Consider the following 13,544-nt stretch of genomic DNA (forward strand, 5'->3'; position numbering starts at 1 on the left):
AAAAGGTGCAAAAAAGATCTAAAGACAAGGTCCCCCCCCCCCCCCCAGTGCCACATGGCAGGTAAAAACAGACTTGTAAACTAGCAAGGGGTCATTATGTTGAGTTCCGCTGTACATTTAATACCCAAATAAACGCTGACTCCTGTTCTACGCCTCTGTCTCTGGAGCTTTATGTCCACCGGCCTCCTCTCTCTCTTTCCTGCCACGTTTCTCTGTTAAAACCGTCCTGAGGTGATCAAGCAGCAGGAGCCGCACTTCAAACACCAAACACCCTACACACTAAACCTGCTGCTCCAGCATGTCCGCCTTCACAATTAACTTTATTTACATTGTATATGTTCCAAAGTTCTTTTAATCATCAAGAGGTGTTAAACCCTATGAGACTGTGGAATAACATGGTGTAAATGTCTAAATTTTCACAAAAATCAAACAATTACTATAGAAATTAACTGAAAATACTCTAAACAATGCATTCTGTAATGCAACAATTACATTTTCAAATCATTTTCCCTCCTCTACCTCTTCTGTCTGATCATTTGCATTTGCTGTGATGTTTGTTTTGTTGTCATGTCCGTAATAAAAGCTCAAAATTAGTAAAATATTGCTTAAAAAGTAAAAAAAAGGAAGAACATTCAAAGTCCCATGAAAAAAAAAATCAGCAGATCATTTATTAGACAGAAACATGTAACAATAAAACAAACCGGGTAAAATAAAGTGGATGTATGGTGAATTCATCTCTGCGGGATTTTGTATATTAACTGACTGTCATTCTGTGGGGTTTGGGTTCATCTGTGGCTGAAGAAGGTTTGAAAAGAAAGAAACTGCAGTGCTTTTGTTTGTTTCCGCCGGCTCAGAAGAAGAGTCCCCTCATCCTGCGGCCGATGCCCTGTCTGTCGTACAGCACGTTGAACTTGTTGATGAACTGGTTCATACTGTTGCACGTCTTGGTGATGGTGCCTAAGTAGGCCATGAGGCCCACGTCGTTACATTGCTGCGGGGCGACCAGAAGCACAGTTACAGACGGAAGCATGTGGCACCAGGACCAGAAAATCTGCTGTTGTTACACTTCAAACAGGACGCGTTAAATATGCAATGAAAATAAAGTATCTATACTGACTCAAAGTGGCAGAGAGCAGGAAGCACACTGAACTCCAGGTACTGATCTGTCTCACAGAGTATTGAGTGAGAGCTGGAAACACACCAGTACCATAACTCACTTACGCTCAGATTCCTGACTTAAATGACGTGGAGTCGACATGACCTTTAACCTTTCCTCTTTTAGGGCAAAAACATGGGGACAGAGCCAATAAAATGCATAACTTTACTTCTAATTTGAAATATGCGGTTGAAGTGTTAACACCAAGTCTGCAGCTGTCAGATCCGTTACGATCAGTGTTGCACTGGAACTTACTTTAAGACTGAATCTTCTCTTCATTACACTAAAATCAATTCACTTCTAGAACAGTGACTTCTATTAAACTAATTAGGAGTTTCGCCATCCACGTGTTTCTGCCGTTACTCCTAAACTCTGCAGAAAGACCTTCAAAGATGCGGTTTTGGATTTGCCTTCTGTCTTTGAAATGAAAACATGCTTGCAGTGAGCAGGGCTGTGCTGCTCTGAGGAGTTCACTCACATCATAGAAGTCTGTTTTGAATTTGATGGTGCTGAGGACCGGCAGTCTGTGGCACAGAGCGTTGGCTTCTCGGAGGATCTCGTGGTTAAACGGTACCTCTCCTGACACACCGGAGAGAGGGATCAATAATTATACGAGCATGTCTGAGCAGCGTCTCTGAATGCAGGGGTGGGAAACGTCTCATTGAGAAACAGCTGCTCTCCTGATTTACATTCATTCTTTCTGCGCTGCTCTCACCTGCCTCCACGGCTTTCACGTACTCCAGGATGATCTTCACTCGGCTGTGCAGCATCTTGATGGCGCTGTGCTGCGCTATGAGGTGTTCAGCAACTGGCACAGGAGACAAAGAGGTGACCAGGAAGACGCGCAGTTATTTTTTAGAAAAGCCTGCTTATGTTTTGAAATACAAAATAATCAAATTACATTATAAAGCAGAAATTTTATCTGATATCAGAGTAAATGCACAAGATGCAATGGTACAGATATTAACTGCTTAAGGAGAAGAACTCCTGGTTTCCTACCTGTGGAGTTTTCTCCCGTGCCCGTGGCCGTCATTCGAGCTACGTGATCGACGCCGATTCTCTCTGCTTCCTCTGTGGCCAGAGTGTAGGTCAGCTCTGCAAACAGCATGGTGGCCTGGAGACAAACAGAGCAGGCGTCAGTCCACAGAGCCGTGGCAGCCGGCGACGCTACAGAGGTGGGAAGTGAACGCTACCTCTCCATTGATGATATCGATGACGGATTCATAAACACTAACGGGAAGCTGCAACACAGGAGGAGACGGTTATTCAGATTCTGGACAAACTCGTCGATGTGCCAGACCCGTGGTGGACTCACGTCGGTGTGTTTGGTCATGGGGTTGAGCTTGAGGAAGAGAGGGCTCTCAATGATCTCACACACCTGACAGGAGGGAGAGAGGAGGATGTGTGTGAGCTTTCCTCTTTCATCTCTACGGAGATGAAACACTTGACAACATAAGTCAGCTTACTGTTCCTGTGCCAAAACTTTGTCCAAAAATATGACGATATTTATCAACTTCATTGTTTTCCATATTTCCTCCCATTTTTACTAATTTTTGTACGTGTGTGTTTGTGTATACCTGCTTGTGAATGTGGATGTCTGATGGGTCAGGAGGACCACCTGTGGTGTACCAGCCCAAAAACTCCATATCTTTGAAAACCTGTTTGACTGAGTAACAAGAAGACAAAAAACAAGAACAATTAGATTTACCAGAATCAGATTCAGCATTTACTAATGTTTACTGATGCTGACAGGATCAGTGAGTCTGTTCATGTAATCAGAAAAACAAGACAATTGAGAGTGATCAGTTAAAAAAATGTCCCTTTAGCATAAAAAGTATCACAGTGAAAACAGAAAGAGAACAATAGAAAGTTGCAGAGCTGCTGTACTGCATGCTGTACACACTAACTGATATGGAATAATGTTTTGTTTTCAGGTTCTCAGGAACACAGTGCGAAGGACGCCCTGTTTTGTCTGGAGTCACTTGGTGTCAGGAGCGTTCCCCTGAGAACCAACATGGGTTTTCACCTGAGAAACAACATCTGCTGCTCTCACTACTCATGAGAGTATCTGTCTATACGGCTTGGCATTGCCGGAAGTTATGCCAGAGTTGGGTTGGATTCTCCTCGGAGCAGCAGTCTCCCTCTCGATGAGCTGAACTGTGTGTGTTTCCTCTGCAATCCTGAATGAATCCTCGTTGTGCAGCATCAACACCTTGACTCGTCATCTTTGGCTCCGAATCGCCAAAAATTCTACATCACCAACCTCCATGTGGTTTCACAGCAGCAGGTCAGTGAGTCTAAATACTGATCCTAGAGGATGAATGCTGCCACCTCATGGTGAGAATATAAACACTTTACACTCCACAGCCAGGCAACTCCAGTGACCCTTATTTAGAGTGCTAACAGATTGCCACAACAAAAACAGTGTGGAGCAGTTCATTGCTCACTATTTCCCCCCCAAAGGTTCCACTGAGGCCTAACGCTCCCGTTACATGCATGATCCTGCATGTACAATGCAGTTTTCTAGATCCACTTTGAATTATACAAAATCACTCTGGTTTTATTTGACCTGTGCTAATCTAGTCTGAGATTTTCTAACAGAAGCTGTTCTCACAAGACATGTCAGCATCACTGCTGTAGACAGAATTAAAAGCAAAAGCTCACATTGTTCCTCCTTGGTGTAGTAGTAATCCTTGTCGATGTGCACTTTATCATCTATGGTGTGAGACAGAAGCTCGAAGGAGTTCATCACCTCGATGTTTCGGCCCTCCTGTTTCCCGATCAGGGCTCCGATCACTGTGCAGAGACAACAACAACAACAACAACAATCAAACACATCCCATGTGTGTGTGTCTGTCATTCATGACACGCCCGGTGTGTGAAACACTCACCCTGCATGGGGCGACCCTCCTGTGAGCGGATGCGTATCCAGTGGTCGGATATGTTGAGGATGACCAGAGGGTGTAAGGCCACAGAGACACTCCCGGTGACCCCGGAGGCCATGACGCTGGGGCTGGCTGCGCATGCGCAGTCACACAAAGAAAACTGGTGTAAACAGCAGTGCAAATACCAGAGAAGTGTACTTCATGGAAAGAAATAATCAAACAAATATTCCAGCAGATAGTGAGTGAAGCCCAGACACCAGGAGGCCTGTTTCAGACAGTTTTGGTCCAGTTATTATGATCAACCCACTCATAGCTCAGACGCCTGGATTCATTTGGCCTCATGTCTCTGCACTTTCTAAAAAGTGTGATTTTCAGCTCATTTTTCAGTGATAACTTTTTCAATATTAATGTGACTTTTGATGGCAATGAGAAGCTCACGTTATGAAAATGCGACAATGGTGAATCTGTCCAGCAGGACTAATTTTTTTCCCTACCAATCCGTTTAATATTGGTGGACGTATTTAGATATGTTTTGTTGCCAAGATCTACCTGTGTAGTAACAGTGAATGCCAGACAATGGGATATTGAAAATTTGGCAATAATTCCGCAAGAACTGAGCATTCTACATTTACAACATGTGTCCAAAAAATTCAAAATAAGCTGCCAACAATGTGCATAAATGGCCTCTACATTTATAATCGTTCCACTTTTCTTGTGCTGTTCACAGTTCTTCTCTTTGTTATTGTTCTGCATCTGTTGGTCCTTCATGTAAAACACGTTGACTTGTTTTTTAGTTAAAATGTGCTGTGCATATACAGTTGTTTTTGCCAAAGACGTCATATACTTTCCCAAATTTTCCCTTCCTTTACTGAACACACCCATTCAAAAAACATAAATACAAATAAACAAATCCTGTTTTGATTGGTAAACTTTTAACTCACCTGCTCTGCAGACAACTAATTTTAATCCCTCTAAAAACATTGAAATGTCACTTGGTTGTAAACTGCAAGTCCAGTCAACGCATGACAGAGAACATTTTAAATATTGTTCTGAACCCAGCATCTACCAGATAAGAGAAAACGGATGTAATTGATAATGAAAATAACAAACTGTCACTTTACCTCACTGACAGGGAGGACCATCCCTACATCAAGCATTGCAAATAAATAACAAGGCCTTCTGAAAAGTTTCTCTGTCAGACGCACGTGTATATAAAACAGTTGTGATATTCAGTGAATGAAATTATGAAATAAATCGGGTTAAAACACTCAGAGATTAATATTTTAACAGAATTACAGCTCAGCAGTGGGGATCAGACAGCTCGTGACATGTCCGCTCTCACACCATGAAGCCGCTCCGGCAACACAGACACGCTACACATGAGACATCGTGCACACATTTCAAAGGCAGAAAACAAGAAATAAAAGTTAAATAAGGGATAAATTACTCACCTGCTCCATCCACCTCCATCCCGCCGCCATTGCTGCTCGCCATCTTGTCCGGTACACCGCGCAGGCGCAGTGGGCAGGAGGGTAAGTGAGCATCCGCACTCCATCCAGTTGCTTAAAAAAATCATATAATAATCTTAATAACTCAACAGAAATATATTAAATAACAAAATAGGTAAATTTCCTGCTTTAAAATATATTTCATATTATATTTTTGTATTCTCCCACTTGTGACTTGCAGGTGTTTCCGGGGGGATCGATAATCGGGACGCAACTCCTGTGCGTCGTAATATTGTTTCCGTGTCGACGGGAGTGAGAGTTTCCAAAATGGAAGAATTTACAGGCTGTAATCTCGATTATTTCCCCGAAAATATCCTCATTGACGTGCTCTCGTACCTGAGCGTGCGGGAGCTGGTCAGAGCCGGGAGGTAAGAGCGCTTCAGCTCATCCAAGCGGCGTGGAACAAAAGTCACTGGTGTCTTATTTTTCTTTGTTGTGGTAAAGACTTGAGTTATCCTGTCTTAAGTTATCCTATGTTAAGTTATGCTATCTTAAGTTATCATTTGTCGGGTCAGACGTTATCCTTTGTTACGACTTAAGCTATCTTGTGTTAGGACTTAAGTTATCCTGTAAGTCCTTATGTTTGGATTCCAGTTTACTTATACATTTATTTTTTGTTGTGTTGGGACTTAACTTACCCTGTGTTTGGACGTAAGTTATTTGTTGTATGTTTTCAGGGTGTGCAAGAGATGGAAGCGCCTTGTTAAAGACCAAAAACTGTGGAGAAGTGTCGACCTGACTGCATGGAAAGGAGTAAGACTGTTTTTCTCTTTTCATTTATCTTTCCATGTTGGAATTGTTTACTTTTTTCTCATGTGTCAATATGAAAACAACCACAATGATAACAGAGGCCAATACCCTAACTTGATTATCATCACCAAACTAACTTCTAAAATGTAATGATTCACAAAAACTGACAAATGAATACAATGAGACAGAAAAAAAAACCCACAAAAAGATTAAAGAGGTATAAAGGAAATAGCTCTGGAGAGTCATATCTTGACCCTGAATGAGCAACAATAGTAACACAGTGGTATCTAAAATGACTATTATAAGAATCAGGATGACTGTAAAAACTCAAAAGAATCAGAAAGGCATATGACATTACCAATGAAAATCATTGAAGAATAACAGATGTATTGAAAATGAGCTCATAGAAACACTGAGCCAGCAGAAAGCAATTACAAAGGGATGATATGAAGAAAAGTCACTGAGAGTAACATTTTCCTCTTTTGCTCCCATATCTCCCTCCATACTGCACTGCCTGGACTGACCCGCTGTCAGGTGACCTCTCGCATCCTTTGGCTCCTGCTCCGTCAGTACCTGGGCTGTGGGCTGAGGTGCCTTCGATTGCGTGGCCTGCTGCTCTCTGCTCGAGGCGGCGTCTTTCTCTCCGAGTCTTGGCTCAAAGCTTTGTCCACAAAGTGCCCTCGTCTGACGAAGCTCTACCTCCTGCATGCAGACCTGAGAGGCCTGCCCAGCTGCCGCGTTCTCCCTCGGTCTCTGCGTGTGCTGGAACTCTGTGGCTGTGAACTCCCTCGAGATTTTTTCAACCAGACCCTGCCTGATCCACAAGAAAGAGCAGAGTCCACATCCAGTGCACAGCAGCAGAGGAGTGGTCATGAAGGGAAAGGGCCTGGCTCCACTTCAGGCATCGCTATTGAGAGGTTAGTTTTAAACAACATGCCCTCTTTCACAGACCAGCACCTGAAGAGTCTCACATCATGGGAAAAGCTCAGTCGATTGGAGCTGCGTGACGCCTTTCGTGTGACAGCGAGTGGGCTCAGGACCTGTGCTGCAAAAGATGACCTGAGCGGTGTCCGGGGCCTTTCTAGGCTCAAGTTTCTGGAAATAGGCCACACAGGACGGCAGGGATACCAGTTGCAGATGGCCTCCCTCGGCCTTGGAACAGGCTGGGTTGGTCTGGAGGAGCTGAGTCTCGGCGGTAAGGAGGTGGGGCCGGGCCTGCTCAGTGCCAGACGCCTGAAGGACCTGAAGCGTCTGTGTTTGTGGGCCTGCACGCTGGGCGAGCTGCAGATTGTCCGCAGCTGCAAGATGCTCCGCGGGCTGCGCCAGCTGGAGTTCCTGGACGTGATCTTCCAGCCCCGACTCAGACTTCCAGCGGCAGAAGGAGAGGGCAGCGGTGACGGCAGGGAAGAACAGCAAGAGAGCGATGCAGCTGCGGGGGCAGACAGCAGCAACAGTGACGAGAATAAAGCCCCGGACGTCAGTGATCCCATTCCCAGTCTGCGCCGCTCGCTGGCAGCTCAGCTGCCGTCCTGCACCCTCCTCTTCACCAACTGCTCCGTTCAGATCAACCCTTTTGATGAAGTCTCCAACATTGTTTACATGTAGACAATGTAGATAAGTTTAAAAAAAAAAAAAAACGACCTCTTTCATATGATTTTGGTTAGCTCTCTCTCTCTCGCTGTCTCTCTCTCTCTCTCTCCTCTTTCTATCTATCATTGCTCTGTACAGATTCAGCTTTCTATAATACAGATTCACATTAAGATTTTATAATGGGGGGGGGGCTTTTTTCCAGAGCTTTCAATGCTGAAAATATTTCTGTACATTTAACTTTCTGGGAGTGGTGGGCTCAAGTACACAGTACAGTGGGGGGGGTCAAGGGTCATGGTTGGGCAGCCACAGTGCTGAAATTTCACCTGTGGGATTTGAACCTAGTCACCAGTCTGCTCCTCTAACCTGTGGAAAGCCACAGTTTTTTGGGGCTCATGTCACACCGAAGGGATGAAATATTGCTGTGATGTACTTTTCTGAGTTGTTGTCCAACTATGGATGACAAAAGTTATTTACTACACAAGGATGAACAATGCAAACTTTAGAAAAAAAAAAAAAGCTATTTGAAGACAATGAGGGGGCAGTCTTCACCTGCTCTGAGGTTTCAAAAGTGTGTGCGTGTGTGTGTGTGTGTGTGCGTGCGTGTGTAATACAATGTTTTGCTTACTGTAAAGGTTTTGTAAATGAGAGGTGGAAGAGGGGTCTAGGGATAGACCGATAAGGACTTTTTTTTTAGGGCCAATGCCAATCCTAAAATTTTTTTTCCATCACCCTCAGCCGATGGCCGATTATGGACTGCCAATTTTCTTGAGCCGGTATTTGGGGTCGATACTGCTTTTCCTCCCTCAATTTACAACAAAAAATGACACGATAACAAATACTACAGGTCTCAAGCTTAAAATAAATATTTAACTGTAAAAAAATTATAACCCTTTCGTTCAACTTTACGCAACATACTTTAAAGTGAACAAAAAGCGTTTGGTGCTTTTAATTATTCAAATAATGCCTATAAAATAAAATAAAACAAATATTTAGACATAATTAAAACAACTGAAGTATTGCACTCAACAAGAACCAGCAGCATAGTGTGCACACTGCACAATACTTAATTTTGGATGGCGGTCTGTAAATCATGCCAAGGAAAAATAAATCCGCGAATCCACGCGAGTATCGGCTGATACCGATATAAGTAAAAAACTCAAATATCGACCGGCCGATGTATCGGTCTATCCTTAGAGGGGTCCACAGCCTTTTTAGATTCAATCTGAGGGTCTGAATAGTGTTCGTCACTGGTGATCAGGATGGATGAGACAAAGGAGGTGCCTTGAATTTGAGCTTTAATCACAGACACTCTTCTTTTTTGCTCAGTCACCATGTTGTGACCGTGAACTTATGTAGAGCAAAGAGGTCCACAATTTCCCACACCGAGCCAGTCACAGACAGACCCATGCAGGCTCCTCAATCCGCCAGAAAACACTGTGTTGCTTTCACATGTACTCTCTTTTGTGTTGAGATATTGGCTGTTGATGTCTGAGGACATCCTGATCAGATGCTGGAACCACCTCAACCAGCTCCTTTGGATGGGGCAGAGTAGCTGAGGGGTGAGATGTGGACTAAGAAACGGAGAGCTTTTCCTCTTCACAACAATCTCCAGCACTAAGAATGGAATCGGCAAACCTTTTTAGCTTCAGTGTGCTCAGGTGTCCTATACTTTGTTTTTAACTGGATTTTCTGTTTCCGTGTGAGTAAAATTGAAAACTTGATTTTTATGGACCCCGTGTGTTGGGATGTTTCCAGGTCTATAGATGAGTTAAACCTGAGGAAATACCCACACAGGATTGTCTGTTGGTGGCAGAAGACTTCATCACATTGATGCAAACATCATTTTTAAAAAGGTTCCTGTCATGAAACAGACTGAGAGGTATTGAAACAAACTGTGAACACGTTAACACAAAAGCAAGAGATCCACCTGTTTCCTGTTGCTTTACCACGTTTGTTCAACCGATACATTCAGAGAGCTTCTGTAACAGCAGGTGCTTGTATACATCACGTTTAGATTTCTTATCTTGTTACTGCTTTGTTTTTTGAATTTTTTTTCTATATGATTTTTAGAAATTGAGATTGAGAAATATCTGTTTGTTGTCGTAATTGTGTGAAAACGAGAGATCTCTGTCAATACACTGTCAGTACATTGTGTTTTTGGAAATCAGCCATTTTAATAATCCGGTGAAGGAGAGGTTGTTTTGAATAATTCTATTTTGGATCCCCTTCCAAAAAAGAGAACCTATTGTGTCTTTTTCTCCTTTTAATAAAGATATTTAAATAAATCATACTATTTTCTGAACCATGTTTGTGTTGGTCATTCATAAAATTGCACAAATCTACAATATTTTTTGCTTTTGAATACCAAGATAGGGAAAGTAACAGTACAGATAATTGTCTTAACAGAATAAGAGTCACCATGTACATTTTTTCATTGAATAGTTATTATATATTCATCTTTTAATTTGAGTAAATGTACCAGTTCACCCTGTACGTCAGTAATGAGGGTACAAATTTAACATTTTTAAATGAAAATCCTGTTCTTCCCATCATTTTTTTTTTTAGCTGAGATACCCACTAGACTGAAAAGTCACATTAGTAACTAGAAAAAATATCCTATTAGTCAGCTGTTTGATTCAGACATTTTCTTTATTCCGTACGAAATGTGACAGTCTTGCCAGTCTTGGATCGCGCTACATGAACCTCATTTATAAACATTATGCACAAAGCATACTCTGAAAAATGTCTACACCACTTCTTATGAAAATGATAGCATGATAGGATTATGGTATGTGAATTTTAATCTTTGCTCACAAACTTTTCAGAGACGGTGAACAGTAAATGAAGTACAATTTGGATAGTGTTTTAACACTGCTTTAGCAGAGCCCAAAGTGCTCTACATCGCAATTACATTCACCCATTCAGACACCAGTGGAGGCATCTGCCATGCAAGGCACTCAATTGATGGAGAATTGAGCCAACAACCTCCTACAAACTGCACCCACAGCCACCCCATGATAACATGGTGAATTGATGAAATGCACTCAATTTAATCACATCAGACTTTAACATGTCAACAACTTTCCCAAGTTGCAGGGCTACCAACTCTTAAATACCTTGGAGTGGGATTTGGTTGAGTCAGTCAAATCTCAACAAGATTTAGGCATATTCTTTCTCACTCTTGTTTTCTTTTATCTAATCAGTGCTTTGTGTCTCAGTGGTCACAATGAAAGTCAGATGATGTTCTGGTCTGAAGTCATCAAAATGAGATTCATACACGTCGAAAAAGAAGAATATTCAGCCTTCTAAAAGCATTTTCCAACTTGACATTCGATAAATAGGTTGTAAAAGTAGAATCTGCAGTCACTTGTTTACACAGCCACAGCTTCTGCTGCCGGAGATAATCCTGAGGAAACACTGCTCTGGGCTCGGGTGTAGCCTGGCCCTCACCTGGAGCAGACTCTAAAAAAGGGTAGTTGTGCTTTACCACATTTCCAGTTCTCCTTTCATCTCTGCTTAAAATTCAGTCTGGAAACTTTGCACCGCACCATATGCCTTACTTTAGTGCTCACCTGATTATGATTTTATAAAAAGTAATTATCTTCTTTTGGATCAAAAACCTGTTTTGTCATTAAGTGCTAAGAAGTTTGACATATTCAATCCATTATGCCTCCTGAAATTTAGAACTTTTAAGAAGAAACATTGTTCCTCTGCTTCAGCTCACCATAAGTACAGAGTAACACAGAATGACGTTGTAGACTTGAAATTCAACATCTTGGACTTCAAGAACAAACATTGGTCATCATAAACTGAACCCATTTTGCAAGAAGGCTAGTCTTTTTCAGTGGTCTTGACTTTGGAATGTCGTTACCAAACAAAATCAAAACAGCAAAAGTTGTGCCAGCAACACTTCAAAAACCACAGGTCTCTTTAATGTCACAGGTTTTATTAATAACACAATAATCAAAAATTCTAAATAAGTAATCAGTAGCAGACTCGACATATTTATAGAAAAAAAAAAAAATACTTTCCCACAGGCAATATGGATTCAAATTAAACATCATAACATAACTGGATTGATGGAATCCATCTAAGAAATCATAGACCCCACACTTTTTAAATGCTTCTTCACATGTAGGCCCTGCTTGTGGGATCCCCCAGGGGTCAGTACTGGGTCCCAAACGCTTCATACTTTGCATAAATGACATCTGCAAAATTTCTAGCATTTTCTTTATAGGTGATTTTCTCAAAATCTTATGCGCACAAGTTCAAATTTTGTTGAAACAAATTATTATATTGTGCTAACAACATTATAACTTGTTCCCATAAGATAATAGTTTTTCGCATCCAAGTGAATTTGAAAAAGTAATTTTTGCCAAAATGATAGGCTGTAGTATGATTAGCAGGAAGGCTGCAGAGATTTTGGTGACACCGCAGGGAATACCAGTGATATTCTTAGATGTTTTTGTTTATTCCCCAGGATCAGAAGACTTCCAAATAATTTCCGTGAAGGTGGGGGTTGGGGGGTTGGCCTCAGTGAAACCGAACTCTTCCTAACACCTGCATTTTTTATTATAGGACGCTGATATTCGGTAAGAAATACAGCTTTACTTGTTGTGTGGACTGTGGCTTTCAATTGAACAACGCTTGTTTATGCCTTTTATATGGTGACATATTAACAAGCAACATAAAGTAATTACAAATAAAAAAAGCTGAACATTCCAAAAAACTTTACTTGTAATGTTTGAATTAATTAAAATGACAAACCACAGTGTCAGTTCTTGTTTTGAGACTTTTTAAGTTCTTGTTTTACATTTTTGTTTGTATTTGAGCTCCAAATTGTACTTTTCGCAATTAGTAGTTGGGAGACGTCTAATTTCTGATTGGAGTCATAGCATAGCATAGCATAGCATAGCATAGCATAGCATAGCATAGCATAGCATAGCATAGCATAGCATAAAATGGGAGCAGTGTAAGTCCTGGTTAGCGTACTTTTACTGAGCCCTTGGATGGGCGCTGCATGGTAGCGTGGCCGAGCGGTCTAAGGCGCTGGATTAAGGCTCCAGTCTCTTCGGGGGCGTGGGTTCGAATCCCACCGCTGCCAGAAGTTTTTATTTTTTCGTTGCAAATATTTTCTATATCTTAATCGATTTAAAACGAGCCCACTGTGGCGTTAACTGACTGCATGTTTAGCATGTTTAGCTACTTTTAGCCGCTTTTAGGCTAATGTTTTCGTCTTAAAGACAATGACAAAAACCTCATTCAAGAAAAAGAGCTGTAGTCACGGTTAGTTACTGACGCCTCTAACCTCTCAAAGTTTTGCCCCATGTAACGATCATGGCCAAAATGCTGAATAAGTACATTTCAAGGATTCATGTTTAATTTAAAAAAAAAAAAATTCCCACGGACTTTGTTCTTCATCTGGTTTTCTACCTTCATTTGAATCAACACCATGTCATTACTGATTGCAACACAGTTTATGCACTTTGTTTATTGTGTAATTGACGGTATGTTTTAGCTTTGCTTGTCTTAATAGAGTAGTCAGATGTGTTTTGGATTTCAAAATGATTAATAAAGCACCTATGAATTCAGATTTTGTCTTTTGATGTTAAAACTGTCGCGAATCCAGAGAATCTTTGGCACGTGCAAGGGCTC

General features: G+C 41.6%; 2 protein-coding genes and 1 non-coding gene across 3 annotated transcripts; 2 read left to right on the forward strand and 1 right to left on the reverse strand.

Moving 5' to 3' along the window:
* Positions 1-301: 301 nt before the first annotated feature.
* cops6 (COP9 signalosome subunit 6) lies at positions 302-5,539 on the reverse strand. The gene is made up of 10 exons (XM_030115858.1): positions 5,493-5,539; positions 4,048-4,173; positions 3,821-3,952; positions 2,734-2,822; positions 2,472-2,534; positions 2,350-2,397; positions 2,156-2,270; positions 1,872-1,964; positions 1,635-1,735; positions 302-991 (listed from the first exon to the last, which is right to left on the reverse strand). The coding sequence occupies exons 1-10, from the start codon at positions 5,533-5,535 to the stop codon at positions 851-853; spliced, it is 951 nt and encodes a 316-aa protein (XP_029971718.1). The 5' UTR covers positions 5,536-5,539; the 3' UTR covers positions 302-850.
* Positions 5,540-5,769: 230 nt separating this feature from the next.
* LOC115405550 (F-box/LRR-repeat protein 12) lies at positions 5,770-10,111 on the forward strand. Its single transcript, XM_030115158.1, has 3 exons — positions 5,770-5,917; positions 6,227-6,302; positions 6,834-10,111. The coding sequence occupies exons 1-3, from the start codon at positions 5,817-5,819 to the stop codon at positions 7,902-7,904; spliced, it is 1,248 nt and encodes a 415-aa protein (XP_029971018.1). The 5' UTR covers positions 5,770-5,816; the 3' UTR covers positions 7,905-10,111.
* A 2,800-nt stretch (positions 10,112-12,911) lies between these two features.
* trnal-aag (transfer RNA leucine (anticodon AAG)) lies at positions 12,912-12,993 on the forward strand. The gene has a single exon. It is a non-coding gene; the product is annotated as a tRNA-Leu (tRNA).
* The last annotated feature ends 551 nt before the right edge of the window (positions 12,994-13,544 follow it).

Source organism: Salarias fasciatus, chromosome 2 (genome assembly GCF_902148845.1).
Source record: "Salarias fasciatus chromosome 2, fSalaFa1.1, whole genome shotgun sequence".
NCBI classification, from domain to species: domain Eukaryota; kingdom Metazoa; phylum Chordata; class Actinopteri; order Blenniiformes; family Blenniidae; genus Salarias; species Salarias fasciatus.